This window comes from Gracilinanus agilis, chromosome 2 (assembly GCF_016433145.1).
Source record: "Gracilinanus agilis isolate LMUSP501 chromosome 2, AgileGrace, whole genome shotgun sequence".
Classification (NCBI taxonomy): Eukaryota; Metazoa; Chordata; class Mammalia; order Didelphimorphia; family Didelphidae; genus Gracilinanus; species Gracilinanus agilis.
This window is the reverse complement of record NC_058131.1, coordinates 181360976-181379524: the sequence shown is the minus strand read 5'-3', so window position 1 is coordinate 181379524 and position 18549 is coordinate 181360976. Positions and strand designations below refer to the sequence as shown.

Sequence of the window (18549 nt, the reverse complement as noted above, 5' to 3'; positions counted from 1 at the left end):
AAAGGCATCATGGTATATATAGAAAAGGAAACTGAGACCTAGAGGTTTGCCTGTCACACAGTTTAAAGCCAGTTCAAGGTGTTACTGCCACATTTATTATATATTGTATTGTATTATTCTTACTTGGGCTTCATATAGTCATTAGACTAAATTTCATAAGGAATCTATGTCTTGTCTATCCCCACAGCATCTGACATCTCTACACATTTTGGTTGATTCATCACCATAATGAACAGACTAAGTAGTACTCTATTTGTGACAGGACATTTCTAATGACTAAAAGTGGACACCCAGTCTCCTCTTCATGGAATTTTTTCTAGGTTTGCCTTCTACATTGCAGCAAAGGCAAAATTTATACTTCCAGAATAAAATGTATAAATAGCATAAATAAAATTTAAACTATTTTATGTTGTCTTTTAAATGTAATAATAATGTAGTTAATATAACTACATAAATGTAAAATATATTTCCTCTTATATAAAAAATAGCATAAATTAAATTTATACTTCTCATAAAATGACGAACCTTAATTACTCTCTATCCGAGCAAATTTTTGAAGGGGGCAATAATTATTTCTACTAAAGGAGGTTATCTATAATTAATGAATTTCCTAAGTAATTGCTCCAAATTATTCAACTCCCCTTTAAATTTAAAACTCCATTCTGGGTTGAAGTCCTTTACTACTTGTCCTGAGAGTGGAGAAAAATGAGTTTTACTTTTCAATATATAGTGATATTGCAATTCCCAACCTATGCTCTGCTTCACTCAGCATTATAATGATGATAAGACATAATACTACAGAATCATAGAAGCTGAAGACGATTATTGAATCCTGCTTGCTCATTTAACATATGAGGTCAGAAAGATTAATTATCACTGAATGTGACATGGAAAATAACAAAACTAGAGATCCTAATCAAGGTGATCTGGTTCTATATCTACTGTTATGATATGCTTCTTCTTATGTGTTCTCTGTTCTCTTGTGTTCTTTGTTGAAACAAAGAACAAATGAATGAAGAATAAGATCCTTCTTGAGCTAATGACTGCCCTTCACAACAGGTCTGGAAAAAACATTCAGTTATTACGTTTACTAATTGGTGTTTCTATTTAGAAATATTGGCCCAACTTTTCTGACAAAATATAATCTCTACATTTGCTTTTTTCCTCCAATTTATTATTTATATGAAAATTAGACTTTTGAGCACATTCAGCTATATGTACTGAAAAGAGAAGTAGACTTTACAGAAAACTCAGTTCTAATCTTGACTCTGTTGTGTGTTCTTGGACAATTGGCAAATTTTATGAACCCATATCCTCAAACTTTACAAGAGTGGGTTGTATTAGATAATCTCTAAGAGTTTTTCTAGTTCTAAAAAAAATCTGTTCTATTCTATTGTGCCAAATATTGGGACTTTCTAGGGATAGCTCCTGAGTACATTTTTTCCCCTGGAAAATATGCTGATATAACTATCTTTATTTTTGTCCCTTCTTTGTAGTAAAAGTAGAAAACTGATATGATGAATAATTTAAAACTTTTTTGATTGGGGCAGCTGGGTAGCTCAGTGGATTGAGATCCAGACCTAGAGATGGGAGGTCCTAGGTTCAAATCCAGCATCAGACACTTCCCAGCTGTGTGACCCTGGGCAAGTCACTTGACCCCCATTGCCCACCCTTACCACTCTTCCACCTATGAGCCAATACACAGGAGTTAAGGGTTTAAAAAAACTTTTTTGATAGCACAAAAATGGAAAGAAAGGAGGTGCCTATGGATTGGGGAAATGACTGAACAAGTCATGAATAATGATGAACTATTACTGCACTACAAAAGAACATATCTGAGCAGATCAGAGAACCATAGGAGGGAAGACTTGTATGAACTTTAAATAGGTGAAAAAAACAGAACTTGGAGACCAATTTACACAATGACTACAATTATGTAACTAGAATAAAAAACCACTACAAGAGAAATAAACCTGATATCACATTCTGTCAGATCAGTTTTCTCTTGTTTCACAATTTCCCTGTGCACCAAGGGAGAGTTGGGTTTTAGCGAGCAGGGGGGTTATGGCAGCGTAAAAGGAGAATGTCTATAGTACACAAAAACAACAGGTATCATCAAAACCTTTGAACATAATACAAACAAAAAAGAGCTTAGCTGCTGTATTCTATCTCTTCAGATTGATAGGAAATCAAATAGTCTACAATTGAGGCAGTGTTCTATGTACCAGGGACACGTATACAAAGAAAGAAAGAGTCTCTTTTGTAAGGACCATTATAAAACAATAACTCTTCAAACTGTGAACTTTGGTTTCCCAGAAGCAAGCTGTCTCCTATATGGGGCTTATTTAATTACAGAATCAATCACACATGCCGCTCCCCTGATCCCATTTCTTCCCCAAAGCTTCTAGCATTTATATTTTTTGTTTCTAGAGTCACGTCATTTCTTAAGAAACAATTATTATGATTTTAAAAGATTATTTTATATCCCTTATGAAATTCTGGGGGCAGCTGAGTGGCTCAGTGGATTGAGAGCCAGGCCTAGAGACTGGAGGTCCTAGGTTCAAGTCCGGCCTCGGACACTTCCAGCTGTTTGACCTTGGGCAAGTCACTTGACCCCTACTGCCCACCCTTACCACTCCTGGGCCAAGGACGGTCCCTAGCCTGGATGAAAAAAGGAGGAGGGTTGGGCGTGGGGCTAGCAACCCCACCCTGTAAAAACTACATCTGCTAAAGAAACTGCAACCTAAAGTAGGGGCAGCTGGGCTAGCTCAGTGGATTGAGAGCCAGGGCTAGAGACGAAAGGTCCTAGGTTCAAACCCGGGCTCAGACACTTCCCAGCTGGGTGACCCTGAGCGACCTATTGCCTACTGGTTGTGGCCCTATGCTCCTAGAATGGAGTCCCAGGATAAAAAAAAATGAAATTCTAGCTCCAAATCCAATGATCCTACATTAATATACAATATAAATGCATTTAAGGGATGAACATGTCCTATCAGATGCCTAACATACAGCACTTACTGATAATCCTGGATTTTCATTTGATGGGTGTGGCAAGAATTGCATCTATGGCTTTTGCCATATATATGATTATAGGATTCAGAGTAAAAGGGATCTTAGAGATGATCTAGGTCACCATTCCCTCACCTCAAACCCTTATTTTCTGGAGAAAGAAAGAAATGTTCAGAGAAATGGCTTTCTAAAGGTTACGTAGGTAATAAGTATCAGTCCTGGGATTTGAACCTTAGGTCCTCTAACTTCAAAACAAGTTGGGTGGGTTTTCCCCCAAACCAGCCTCACGAATTTCCACATTATTCCCACAGATGTCCATTAATTAAAGAAGACATAATGTGTTTTAATCTCCATTCTGAATATCAGAGATGTATGAAAGCTACATGGTGAAGAAAGAGATATTTTCTATTGCTAAGCTTGCAATCCACCTTTTAAAATTCAGATTGCATGTGTTATTTTTGCTGATGCAAAGATTCTTTTCCACCACTGGTCTATGATCAGTCCATTTATCTCATTTCCCCTAAGACCACGGCACTAGACTATGAGGAGAACACAGTCATCTTGGAATTCAGGCTGAGCTCCAAACCCTATTCAATAACACTGTGTTCCAACCTTATCAGATCAACGGCAGAATATCCTCTAAAGTAGGCTACTCTCCTTTTGGCCGTGTCTTGTCTTCTGACATATGGAGGAGAGAGCATAGAACCTTGTCATGTGGAAACTATGGAAAATATTAGAATATTAAATTCCTGGATCAGAAGATAAACCTATACAAATAATACATCCTAAAACATGAAGGCAGAAATTGGAGTCCTTCCTTTCTTTGTTCTGGCATTAACAATCATGTCTGGGAGTGGGGGGAGGTAGGGTTACACATACCAAAATATAAACATCTGTTTTGGCAGCCCTGGTCATATTTCAAGAACTTACATTAATACTGAAATTGAATGATAAACAGACAAGTAAAAATTGGCCAAAGGAGCCATAATTATTTAACATTAGTTGATAGATAATTGATCCAAGAAGACTTGGATTCAAATTATGCTTCTGAGATATACTAGATATGTTATCCTGGGGAATTATTTAACCTTTCAAAACCTGAAGCAGTTCTTTAAGACTGTTAAATTGGAGAGAAGATGCTGACTTGAATTGTTGAAGGAGTTTCCTCTTGCAGGAGTTCTTTTTACCAATGAAATGACAAGTCTAGTCCTGACCATTGATAAGGGAGCCAAGTTATCTTTCCAGATATACACAGAAAATCCTATACTGGTGTTTACTTAGTTCTAATTCAACAAGTAGAGAATGGAGAGAGACAGACAACAGACAGACAGATAGTCAGAAAGAGACAGATAGACAGAAAGAAGAGAGAGAGAGAGAGAGAGAGAGAGAGAGAGAGAGAGAGAGAGAGAGCGAATGAGAGAATGTTGGGTTCATATATTAAGAGTATAAGCTCCTCAAGGGCAGCAATTGTCTTTTGCCTCTTTTTGGCCTGGAGATGGCAAGTCTTGGGTTCAAATATGACCTCAGACACTTCCTAATGGTGTGACCATGGGCAAGTCACTTAATCCTAATTGCCCAGCCCTTACCACTGCCTTGGAACAGATATTTAGTGTCAATTCCAAGACAGAAGTTAAAAGTTTAAAAACAAATAAAAAATGAACATTCCTAGGTACTTGAGTGAATGGCATAGTTTCAATGTCTCTTATTATCTTAGTTGCTTTCATCTGTATCTAATTCTAGTTTGTCTATGTTCTTCCTAAATGTTGGGCACATTTTGTAATAGGTAGCACAATAAACAAGGAATGAAGATGGTCAAATCTTGCCTTAGATGCTGACTTGTGACTGGGGGGAGGTCACTTAGCTCATGCTAGCCTCAGTTTCCTCATTTGTAAAATGGGGATTGCTATAATACTTTATTATAAAAAGATGACTCTGAGGTTCAATTAGGATAATTTATGGCATGCATTTTGCAAGCAAGTGTTGTCTAAATGTCAGATATGATTACTCCAGATATTATCTGACCAGAGTTCAGGGTAGTGGGACTATCTCATTTTCTTCATTTTGGATATTATATGTCAATCAATCCTAAGAAAATATTAGCAGCAAGTTTTTTTTTCAGGAGGAGAGCTGTTCATACTGTAAATTCATACTGATCATCCAGTCTACTAAATCTACAAAGCTTTTTCTAAAAAAATATTTTTTCTGTCTCATCTATATTTGAATTTTATGATTTAAATAATAGGAGTTTCTGTTTATTACTGACTACCACGGTAGTATTTAGAGATTTAAAATTTTCAATTCAATTATTTACTTTATTAAATACCTGCCCTTGTTCCCAGATTCATGCCAATGGCAAATTTGAGAATTATGATATACTTTGTCTTTGGCCAAGATCATTTCCAGTTCAAATGTATGATTCTAAAACATCAATTAAAATGTTGAACCTAGTCAAGAATGGATCTAATAGATAACTTCCTGTAGGCTGAAATAGATCTATTAGTTCTTTGACCAGTGCAAGTATACCTGATTTATTTCTCTCACATGATTTATGCAAGGAAGGGATTTAATTTATTCTCTCAGAAATGATCCTCAAATCATGTGATTACGGCTCAAAATGTCTACGTCAAAAGAATCACCACCCTCATTTTTAGCATTGTCTTAGTTTCACATAGACTTTAAACTTTTAGAAAGTAGTCTAATGCTTCTTTTGTATCTCTCATTATGCCTACTGCACTTCAGAACACAATAAACATTCAATAAATGTTCAATGAGTAAATGAATTAGAGAGTAGAGATATCTTTTATATAGGAAATGTAAGATTCTAGCAGTGATGTAACAAAGTAAACTTACCCTCTCTCTTCTTGGAAATGTAACAATAGCAAATAATAATAATAATAATAATCATTTATACTTTGTTTCAACATTTGCAAAGTATGTTCATGAATATAATTTCATTCAGTCTCCACAACAACCCTAGGAGAGGGGTGCTATTATATTATTTACATTTTACAGATGAAGAAAAATGAGGCAGGCATAGGTTAAATGAGTTGCTCAGGGTTACAAGGTAGGATTTCAATCCAGATCTGAACTCAGGTCCTTCCTGACTCCAGATCTAGTTTGCTATTTATTGTACCTCCTAGCAGCCTACATATGACAAAAAAATGCTTTTCAGTACACTGTATGGAGTAGTCTTGTTAAAAAGTTCCCTTTAAAACTATAATCAACAATGCAAGGATCTAGGAAAACTCCAAGTGACTCATGACGAAAAAAAAGTCTATCCATCACCTTAGAAGGAGGACGATGAAATCTGAATGCAGACTGAAGCATATCATTTGTCATTTTATTTCCTCCATGATTTTTTAAACTAATGTAAGCAATATGTCTTCTTTCACAACATGACAAATATGGAAATATACATTGTATGATAACACATTGTACAACCTATATCATAGTGCCTGCTCTCTTGGAGGAGGGTGTAGGATGGGAGGGATGAAGAGGGAGAACACCGGTTGCAAAATGCTAGAAAGCAATTATTAAAAATTGTATCTACATGTAAAAAATAAAAAAATAAAATTTTATTTTAAAAGTTCCTTTTAAAACAATTTGCTTTAAAAATAGATTTAAAAATAAATTATACATAGAAACAACCTCTGCTGATTTTTAATTCTGATGCCTCATCAGGGTATGGAGGTGGGCCTGGGTTCTTGAGGCCATAGATAAGTGAACTTCAGGCTCTAGTGGCTTCTTTTTAAGCTTGAAAGACTTTGAATATAGCCCAAGGGTGAATGGTATTATCTTTTATCCATGGACCAGTCCAGCTAAGTAGGGAAAAGTAGATCATCACAGAAAAGATGACTAAGTGATGATTTTTGGCTAAACCAGCTGTCTACCAAGAAGTGAATGTGTTGTGATCTGCATCAAGAGGGAAAACACCCACCCTAAACTCCAGATTCTTGAAGAATCAAAGCAATTGCTGGGAGCCACTGTGTTAATGGTTAAATTTTCCAAATCCTGGTTCATTGTGGTCTTGGTCCAATCAGATACAAATAAAACATGATGTCACAGAATTAGGAATATGGAAATTGAAGTATGGTGCCTGGCACATAGGAGGTATCTAATATATGTTTATTGCCTGCCTGACTATAAGTAAATATAGAATCATGGGATCAGGAGTAGTAACTGGATTTAGTAATCATACTGGCCAACCCTTTCATCGTACAAACAAGGATAATGAAGTCCAATGATGGAAAGTGACTTGTGCTAGACTTCATATTCAATGTTTTATGATCTGACATTTGACTTGATCTCCTAGAATTTTTCCATCTTGGATACTGGATTTAATCCTCCAAGCTTTATTACCACCTCCCCACTCCCAGATAACTGGCACAGAAAAAGTACTTTTAATTGGGTAAAAGAGAAATATAAAGAAGAAAACGATCAATTTGAATCAGCTGTCAGACATGAGAAATGTGAAGAACAATGAAAATGAAAACCAACTTTCCATGACTGGGAGAAGACTGAATATCTGTGATTTACATATCTAAGTTCTCCTTAGGTAGAAAAAGCCTCTGACTGTGCTAATCACTTAGACTATGATAAAGAACAGGAAACTCAACAACAAGTGACTAATTGGGCTATTGTTAAAAAGAGCATGTGAAGGGCTAATTATAACTTGCTTTTATATCTGAAGAACTTAAGTTCTCTAATAGAAAGCAGATGGTAGGTTTCCGTCTTGATTTCATTCATTTCCTTGCATCGTTTGGCATTCTTCCTGAACACTTACCTAGTATACTATGAACTATTAAAGTTTGGGCCTTGCTGGCTGGGGGCCAGAGGAAATGATGCACCCGGAAAAGGAAGAAATTTTCTGGAGAGTAGATAAAATGGCCTTTTGCTGCAAGGCAATGCTGGAAGTAGAATACGGGCTTGAATTAACAATGAGTAGATTCTATTGGTTTACCAAAGAGGAATCTGCAGGCTATTGAACTATGAACTTGAAAGCATGTCCTCAACTTAAGGAGGCAAGTTGATTGGACAGTGGACAGTGGTAAATGTGTGCTTAAAATGCAACAGTAGTTATCAGGGATAGCTTTACATAAAGGTGAAGTAACTGTATACATGGTGTGAATTAAGGGGTTCTGAGAAGGCATCCTTTCTCAAAATATCTACCTCATCCATCTGCCACATGCCTGAGGTTACAACATTAAAATATAATTGTGGGAGCAGCTGGGTGGCTCAGTGGTTTGAGAACCAAGTCTAAAGACAGGAAGTCTTCAGTTGAGTCTGGTCTCAGATACTTCCTAGCTGTATGACCCTAAGCAAGTCATTTAACTCCCATTGTCTATCCCTTACCACGTTTCTGTCTTAGAATCAATATACAGTATTGATTCTAAGACAGAAGGTAAGAGTTTTAAAAAAAAGATGTAAATGCTAGGCTTTGAGGTAGGGTTATTTTCTACCTTTTCCCTTTGACCTTTCTTCTTGAGGAAAGGGGTGTTTGGTGGGGATGGAGGGAAGTTCTTCATCATATACACTACCATACCAATAGAAATTGACAATGCCTTTTAGAAGAGCTGCATGGGACATACATGTATTTGTCCACATGGCTGGAAAAATAGGTAACCTTATATAATTTGCCATGGAAGTGTTAAAGGAAGAATCACCCCTTCTTCTCTGTCTGTCTGTCTGTCTGTCTGTCTGTCTGTCTCTCTCTCTCTCTCTCTCTCTCTCACACACACACACACACACACACACACACACATGCATCATTCTTTGGGAACATTCCAAAAGAAAGGTAGAAAAAAAAGGTGACAAAATTCTCAATACCTTAATTAAAATTCCTTTTATAGGCCACTTAAAAGAGTGAATTCTATATAAACATCTACTATTTTCTATATATAAATACTCAACTAGAGAAAATTCTCTCAAGATGTAAAGCCAACATATTTATTTCCAAGGCAATACCAATTAGTGAAGTCCATCCTCTAGAACAGTGTTGGTGACCTATGACATGCACACTGGAAGGGCTGCAACCCACCCCATCTCCACACATGCCTGAGGACATTTCTTACATGGCCAACCCCGCTCTGTCCAGCAGCCCAGTGAGAGTGCTTCTTCCCTCTCATCTGGGTTAAGGTAGAGTATGAGGGAGCTCACATGTAGCTTGAGGGTTATAGTCTGGGCACTCAGTTTTTAAAAGGTTCACCATCACTGCTCTAGAACATTCAGCATTTTTTGGGCAGCAATATTAGACACAGACCCCAAACAGACATCTCTAGACCTGTCAGCTAAGTGTTTTGGGGTATGCTAGCCTCTAGAGAGATATCATCTTCATCATCCTCTTCCTTCTTAGCATTTATAAATGATTTTAAGTTTTGAAGTATTTTATATATATTCTCCTCCCAATTAAGTCTCACTTAATTTCCTCTATGCGAGGTCATCAAATTGACTGCAAGAGGGAAGCTAGGTGGCTCAGTGGATAGAGAGCCTTGTCTAGAGGTGGGAGGTCCTAGTCTCAAATTTGGCTTCAGACACTTCCTAGCTGTGTGACCCTGGGCAAGTCACTTAACCCTCAGTGCCTAGCCCTCATTGTTCTTCTGCCTTAGAACCAATATACAATATTCATTCTAAGATGGAAGGTATAGGTTTTTTTTTTTAATTTTAAACCCTTAACTTCTGTTTATTGACTTATAGGTGGAAGATTGGTAAGGGTAGGCAATGGGGGTCAAGTGACTTGCCCAGGGTCACACAGCTGGGAAGTGTCTGAGGCCGGATTTGAACCTAGGACCCCCCCCCACCCCCGTCTCTAGGCCTGGCTCTCAATCCACTGAGCTACCCAGCTGCCCCAGAAGGTATAGGTTTTTTGTTTTTTTTTAAACCCTTGTAGTTCGGTGTATTGTCTCATAGGTGGAAGATTGGTAAGGGTGGGCAATGGGGGTCAAGTGACTTGCCCAGGGTCACACAGCTGGGAAGTGGCTGAGGCCGGGTTTGAACCTAGGACCTCCTGTCTCTAGGCCTGACTCTCACTCCACTGAGCTACCCAGGTGCCCCGGAAGGTATAGGTTTTAAAAAAAAAATCATTACAAGATTTCTGCTGATTAACCTCCCACAATAGTTTTATGTTCTACTTTTTGAAAACTGGTAAACTGGGCCAAATTTATTTGGCAATTCTTTATTGAACAGAATTCATTCTGTAGATATAAAACCATACACCAGAACCACAATGAAAGAACAATATTTATCCCTGAGAGTTTGACTTTAACAATCTGTGGCTGACTTTACTCTTCTTGTAATTAGCATATTGTTTTGAATAAATAATCAATGAATATTATGTCTTTTGCTATTTAATAAAGAGACTTCATTGCATCTAGATTTATGTAAGTCCTTCTCATTTCAAATCACTCCCTCAAAGTGAAATGAAATCCCAAAGTCATTTCCTCCATCTTACTCATAGGATAGGTCAAAAAAGGTTCAAATTAAACAGAAAAAAAGATACATTCAAAATGGCTTTGGCTAGCTAAAGCAATTATTGCTTCATCAATAATTTGAATACATAAGTATTTTTTATTCTTCCACTTCAGTCTTCTGATGCCTATCACAATGGGGAAGTGATCCTGGGTTATTGAAGAATATGCCTTCATTGTAAGCTTTCACATCATAGTTCAGTAATAGACAGGTGTTGATGCTGGGGCACCAGGAGATGCTGGGGACACTGGCTATGCAGGGCATGGCATCAGACATGCCACTGATTCCAACTCTAAATCCCTGGGTGCATAGGATAAAAGTTAGAATGAAGGTCCCCTAAATATTTTACTACACACTTGGTCATGGGGAAAAACCTTTTTCTGTCAGGCTCATTGGACGTGCTTTATGTGTTACGTACTTGTTGGACACTCAAGGTCTAGCACTTTCAAATTGCAAATGGATCACTTAAAGACTAATATTGTGTAATTTCATCAAGTAAAATGGGGGACTCAATTGATGAAGGATCCCTGGTCAGCCCCTTTGCTATGCCTTCCTCCCAGCTGAATATGTTCTCCAGTGGTGCCCTTGGCACATTTTCATATTGCCACCTCTACATAGCTCTCTTATGGTGCAGGCATTATCCTTTGGAGTTCCTCCTCAATGTTCTCTTAAAAAGTATCAGCAGAACTTATGTGGCACAATTCTTAGACAATCTGAATATTAATAAGTTTTTTTTCTAATAAGGACTTAAACCTATCATGGCCAATAGGTCTAACAGTTATACTGAAGCCCAAATGAGTAGTTATCAAATTTAACATCCTATCAAGAAAAATCCTTTAGGCAGCTCTCTCTACATTTCAGAACTAATTCTATGTTGGATATATGTATATTTGTATGTGCTCACATGTGCACAGGAACATATTTAGAAACTTAATAACTATAATGTCCTAGAAAAAATCAAAAGTAATGATAATGGTCAGTCTGGAAGGGGATGTAAAGAACACTGGATTTAGAGTAAAATGACTTTTGTTCATATTTCAGTTCTTTTCTTTTCTACCTGTGTGCTCTCAGGCAAATCCCTTCCTCAATTTTTTCTGCTATAACATAAGGAGGCTAAATTAGATAAAATTAAAGTCCCTTCAAGTTCTAAATCCTACAAGTAATCTTAAGAACATCACAGATTTCTTTTTGAAAGGCCCTTCTACATCGAAATCCTATGAATAATCTTAAGAACGTCTCAAGTTTCTTTTTGTTCAATAAGAAAATCAATTAAGCCATTTACACAACCATCCATAATCTTATCCACAAAAGTTAAAATGGTAGTTGGAATTAAAAACTTTGGAAATTGTATAAGCCCAGATAGCAGTTTGTTTTCAACTTACCTCCTGCACATATGCTTGAAGGCTCAGCTGCTAAAATTTCAATGCATGACTTCTTCAAAATCTAGGAAAAGAAATAGAATGAAATAACTTTGAGAAATCAATGAATAATATTAAGCAAGTATCAGAAATATTCTTTGAAGAATAACTTGAGTATTTCCACCTCCAGAAAAAGAACTGAAAAATAAAAACAAGCAAGACATTGTTTATAAGTAAACTACATATATATAAATGTAAATTACATATGGATATATTTATAAACATGTCAAATGATGCTTTCTCTAATGTAAAGAGGGGATGGAAGGAGGGAGATGCCTGGGAACTTTAATGTAACAAACAAATAATTAAATTAATTAATTAAAAAGTATTCTGTTCCTACTTAGAGAAAGGTTTTTCTTGCTGATGAAGTAGGAAAGGCATTTGGTAATTTTATATCTGTGCAAAAAGAAATATAGAAGTTGTACTTTTTTCTACTATGTCTGTCTCATTTACCTAAGTTCTCCAATCAAAAGCCCCAATCTTAGCTTAACAATTTACAAACAATAAACAATATTTGAAGGGAAAAAAGATAAGTTGAGTCAAATTTAATTTTCAGCTACCAAAACAGAAACTATAAATAGACACTAACATGGACTGAACAGATATATAAATTCAGAGGAGGTGATATTTCAGGTGTTAGTCAACATGATCATCAATAATTATTTTTGAGTACTTAGATATTATGTGAACTTAGCATGCTGGGTACTAAATATACAGTTATATGACATAGTCCTTGTCCTTTAGGAACAAGGAATAGTATTATTTCCTACATGACAAAAAGTTGGTACAAATATTAACAATAATAGGAGTTCTAAAGAGGGAGAAATCCCTCAAGGCTACTGTAGTGCCTTGGTGAAAAATCTCATGCCTTCTGTTGGGGATTTTCCAGCCAAAAGATAGGTACAAAGCAAAGGCTTTACTGCTCTGGACAATTGGAGGACTCTGATAGTTCGTATCAGGGTGGGGATTCTCACTAGATATAAAGAAGATAGCTGTTTTCAAGTATGTGGCCTGTCATGTAAAAGTATTACAATTGTTTTGCTCAATTCCAGAAGCTAGAACTAGAAGGAATCAGAGGAAGTTGCAGAAAAATGCTTGACTTGATGTGCCAGAATGTTACTTAACAATTAGAGCTTTCTGCAAATGGAACTGGCTATTTAGGAAAGTATTAATTTCTCCTTCAAGTGGAGCCTGGATGACTATTCTTCATAGATGTTATAGAGCAGATTCTAATTAGGTATAGATTTGATTACAAAGTCTTTTATAATTCCAAGACTCTATAATGCTATCATCAACTCTGGAGAAAAGTTGGGAAACAATTCATATATACAGAAATAGTTAGAAAAGCTTTTTTAAGGTGGCAAAGAATTACAAACTGAGGGAAGGCCCATCAACTGAGGAGTGGCTGATTATGAAGATGATGGAATACTATTGTGCTATGAGAAATGGTGAAATGACTGTTTTTAGAAAATCTGGGAAAACATATGGACAGATGCAAAATGGACAGTGCCAAGAGAAGAATATATATAGTAACAGCAATACTGTAAAGACAATCAACTATTTGAGATTTTAATTCAACAATATGATGATCCACCACAATTCCAAAAGACTCATCATGAAGAATTGTGCCCACCTCCAGACAGGAAACTGATGAACTCAAAGTGCAGATTGAAGCATAGCTTTTCTCTTTCTCTTTCTTCCTTCCTTGCTTCCTTCCTTTCTTTCTTTTTCTTTTTTTTTAGAACATGGCTAATGCAGAAATATGTTTTGTATGATGTCATATGTTTAATGAGTATTATATTTCTTGCTTTCTCAATGGATGGAGAGGAGGGAAAGGGAGGGAGAAGATTTGGTACTAAAAATAAAAATTAAATAAAAAAATAAAGTGTAATATTTAAAAGAAAAGTAGGAGTGGGCATGGGAAAGTTTGAGAGTGAGACTTTCTCATAAGAAAGATCCTAGAAACTTTATCAAGGAACTGAAGCCAAGGGATCAGACACAGAGAGAACTATATAAAAAGAAGGCAGGGAGTAGTCAACAGCAATCGACAAGACTTTGGTGCTAGAATTCTAGAACTCAGTCCTTGTTCATCCATGACTGCAGTTATACTGACATGGTAACCCCCCTCTTCCCAGTTTTGGATATTCCAGTAATAGATGTCTGCCTAATTAGTCAAAAATGGTGAGGTTTAATAACAACTGCTTGTTTATTTTAAGCTTCTTTCTGATCCTTATAGAATAAAACAGAATACTTAGAGAAGGAAAAGAACTTAGAAAATAATTATTTGATGATGGAAAGCAATTACATATTTCCCTTCAAATAACAGAGCATACTTGAGTGGAAGACTTTAATAAATAGAAGTATTTTAGGATAGCTCAAAGAATGTGAATGGAAACTCCCTGGACACTTGAAATCCCCTGGTATTCATTTTGCCTCCATAATAAATGTTTAAATAGCTGAACTACATACATTTTACCAAAAAAAAAAAAAAAAAAAGAAACAAAGCAAAACAAAATGGAAAAAAAAAGAACCTAAATTAAATTCTCACCCATGCAGCTTACTGACCTCAAACTCACTTCTTTGGTCCAAACTATAAACACCTTACTATGGAATTTGTAAAGTAATGAATACTTGACCACAAAGACAGTAACAGGGTTTGTCGGAATAAACACGGGCTGGATTATGCTCTCAGAAAGTGTCTGCATTTGCTGATAAATCTAAAAAGTGTATGAAGGGCCAAAAAATGTCAGCCAAGCACTGTGATCCAATCCAGCAGAAAGGCTGCCTTTCTAATCTTAAACTAAAACAGCTGGAAGGAAAAGCATTACAACAAAATACAGTAAAATTTATCTGTGAGGAGTCCGAGCAGGGTTTAGAAGGGACCGTAACTTCCAATGGTTGGGAAAAGTGGTAACAAAAAGTAGCGAGAAAATAGTATCTCCGTGGGACTTGTGGGGAGAACCTAGTTCCTTAGAAGCCTGAACAATACAGAAATGGTTCTGCCTTAGCTGTGGAGAGGGCAGCAGTGGAGGAAGGGGTGGTTAGCAAATCAAGGATAAATAAGATGTATGAAGGAAGGGAAAGAGCCAATATTAAGGCTTAAAGAGACTGCAACTGCATGACAGAAGAATGTAAAAGGTGTTCAGAGAGGTGAGAGGAAATAAGTGTTTCAAGAAAAGCCCAAAGTGACCCAAAGAGGAAAGGGCATGCCTGTCACCAGGCAGTGTATGTGCCACCCACAAGGGTAATTGTAATAGAAAGTAGAAAATGTGGTAGTGTGGTAGAAAGGATCAAGTCTTGGTGGTCAAAAGTCTGGAGTTCTAATCTTAGGAAAATTATCTCAATTACTGTACCTTAATTTTCTCATGTTAAAAAAGTTTAACACCACATATTCCATTTATGTCCTGGGAATATTGTGAGATAAACTAGTAAATTAACAGGAATTTTGAAAAGTTCATGAAAATTCAGAGATGAAGAGTCATCTAACCCAACTTAAGTAGGAGTCCCCTCTCTGATATCCCTCACAAATGGCCATTTAACCACTGTTTGACTATGCTTAAAATATTCAAGCACATTTTTCCTTCCTGAGCTCAACATCTCTAATTCCCGTAAAAGATTTCTATAAGGTCAAGATTTTGAGTCTGTTAATCTTTCTGCTAACCCTCCTCTGGACCCTCTATAGTTCATTAACACCTTTCATAAAACATGGTAGCCAACACTGAAGATGATATTCCAGACGTGGTCTGTCCAAGGCAGAATACAACACAACTAGCATCTCTTTTCATCCAGACATTATGACACAATCAATTTGGCCCAGGATCATATTAACATTTTTGGCTGCCATATCATTATTAAAATACACTAAGCTTATAGCTCCGTGGTATTTTTCCCATGAACAATTGTCCAAAGATGTCTCTCCCATCTTATGCTTGTGCAGATAATAGTCCTTGTGAAAAAAAGATGGAAGGATTTTAATGAGATACAAACTCAACATGAGTTAATAATATGATGTTGATATGGCAGCCAAATGAGTAAATGCCAGCTATTGTTATTATTAATGATATTATTATAGTTGTGGAGTGATTGTCTCTTCAATTCATTATTTATCAAACATTGTGTTCAGTAAGGATACAAAGATGAAAATTAAAATACAGTCTCTGCTCTCAAGGAACTTGGGATCTAAGAGGAGGTAAGGCAACTTAATAGCTCACATTTTTGAAAAGCCTTAATATTTTAAAAATATTCTTCCTTCAAACTCTGTAAGACACTCATACAAGTATTAACATTTGCTTTTAAGTTCTCATTTAACAGATTAAAGAAGGGCTCAGATGGGGTAGCCAGGTGGCTCAGTGGGTTGAGTGGCCAAGCCTAGAGAAAGGAGGTCCTTCATTTAAATCTGACCTCAGACATATCCTCACTGTGGACCCAGGGCAAGTCACTCAACCCCAATTGCCTATGCCTTACTGCTCTTCTGCCTTGGAACAAATAGTATTAGTTCCAAGGCAGAAGGTCAGAGTGGTAAGTGTGTCAGCACCATTATTAAAAGTTAAATTAAGTGTCTATACCACTGCTACCTTTCAAATAAGGATAATACAGAGTAGAATATAATAGGAGAAAAGGAGAGTTTGGGCACAGTGCTTTAAGAAAATCTAAAAATGAAAAGACTACTATTATAGAATTTAGATCTAGATGGAACCTCAAAGGTTCTAGTTCTAATCAGAACTTCTAATTTCTTACCTAGCTGCACTACTTTGGGACTTCTGACTTCACATTATCCCAGGAAACATTGTTGGGAAAACTTCATTTGGCTGCAGTATCTCATCAACATTGGAACCTCACCTCATTGCTACCTTATGTCCTCCTCTGCTTTTCAGTTTCCTTTTCTATGTCATCATCTCCCATTAGATTGTAAGCTCCTTGAAGGCAGGGACTATCTTTTTTATTAATATTTATATGTCCAGGATAGTACATGGCACATAATAGGTGCTTAATTAATGTTGATTGACATTCTGACTCTATCTTTTATATATGAGGAAAGTGAAGTCCAGAGAGATTTCCACAGAATTTTTAAGAAACAAAGTCAAGATTTGAAGCATGGCTCTCTCCAAATCCAGGGCTATTTCTATTATTCCATGCTACTTCAATAAGGATACAAGGGAGAACATAACGGTCGATGTATCTTTCCCTTGGATTGAGAAATCTAAAGTTCTCTAGTCAAATTTCAGGATGTACAATGACTTTTGATCCCTCAAGTCACAAATAAGTTTAATGTAGGTGGAAAATCTAGGATCAGGGCTAATAATTGTTTTATTTGTAGTCATATATTACCAAAAATTATTTTATCAAACTAGGGAAAATAAAAAACAAAATTCATCTGAAAAAACAAAAGGCCAAGAATATCAAAGGAAGTAATGGGGAAATTTAGCAGTACCAGATTGCAAACTATATTATAAATCAGTAATTATCAAAACTATCTGGTACTGGCTAAGAAATGAAAAAGTAGATCAGTGGAACAGAATAGATATATAACAAACAGTCATAAATGATTATAGTAACCTTGTGCTTGACAAAGGTAAAGGTCCAAGTTTTTGGAATAAGAATTCGCTATTTGATAAAAATTGTTGGGAAAACTGGAAAGCAGTTTTGCAGAAACTAGCTATAGGCCAATCTATTACTCCATTTACCAAGATAAGATCAAAATGGATACATGCCCTAGTTATAAAGGGAGATATTACAAACAAATTAGAAGAAAAGAGAACATATTATCTTTAAGATTTATGGATAGGAAAAGAATTTATGTATAAACAAGAGATAAAAAGCATTGTGAAATGTAAGTTGGATAATTTTAAATAAATTAATTTGAAAAGTTTTTGTACTAATAAAATGAATGTAGCCAGGATTAAAAGGAAAGAAATAATTTGGGAAAATTTTTTATAATAATGATAATAATCCTCATTTCTTTTATTTGAATTATTTAATATGCACAAAGTATTTTCTTAACAATAACCTTATTATGTAGGTAGCACAAGTATTGATATTTTCATTTTACAGATGAGGAAACTGAGGCTCAGGGAGGTAAAATAAATTAACTGATAATCACATAGTGAGTAAAGTCAGAAGTGGAGCAGAGTGTCTGCATCCAGGACTATTTCTGTTATATTTTACCATCTCTGACAATTATATAGTGTAAGAATTTGAAGGAGTTTTCTGTCCCTAGCCTGCCACAGTGCTGGAGATTATCCCTTCTGGTTAAGGTAATATCTTTTCTAGGAAGTTTCTTGTTAATAGTAGGCAACACATTCAGAAATTAATTCAGTTGAGAGAGTAGTATATGAGTTTTAATAGGACAGAAAGGTCCTAGAGATAATGTAATCAGGCAGAACTGGGAGAACACTAGGGCACCAACTCATATGAGTTTATAAAGAACTAACTTTCACTCTAAGACTTCATAAGTTTGTTAAAGACTGCCATTGGCTGGGAAGATACATTTCTTTTCAAGGGCAGAGGAGGGATGGAATTCAGCCTCTGAACCAGCTATCATGGATATCCATAAATAAAAAAAATAGCTCTAATACACAACAGACCAAATTATTTTCTCTTATATGAATAACTAGCTTCAGTGACTTTTGGGTATTTTTGCTTCATTTCCAGATGGCAT

General features: G+C 36.1%; 1 protein-coding gene across 1 annotated transcript in view; it reads right to left on the bottom strand.

Annotated features, from left to right (window-relative positions):
• Nucleotides 1-18549, bottom strand: part of ANTXR1 (ANTXR cell adhesion molecule 1) — a 331895-nt gene that overhangs the window by 215908 nt on the left and 97438 nt on the right. Inside the window, exon 9 of the mRNA XM_044660903.1 lies at nt 11856-11916. Coding sequence (XP_044516838.1) covers nt 11856-11916 — 61 coding nt within the window. The remainder of the gene's footprint in view (nt 1-11855; nt 11917-18549) is intronic.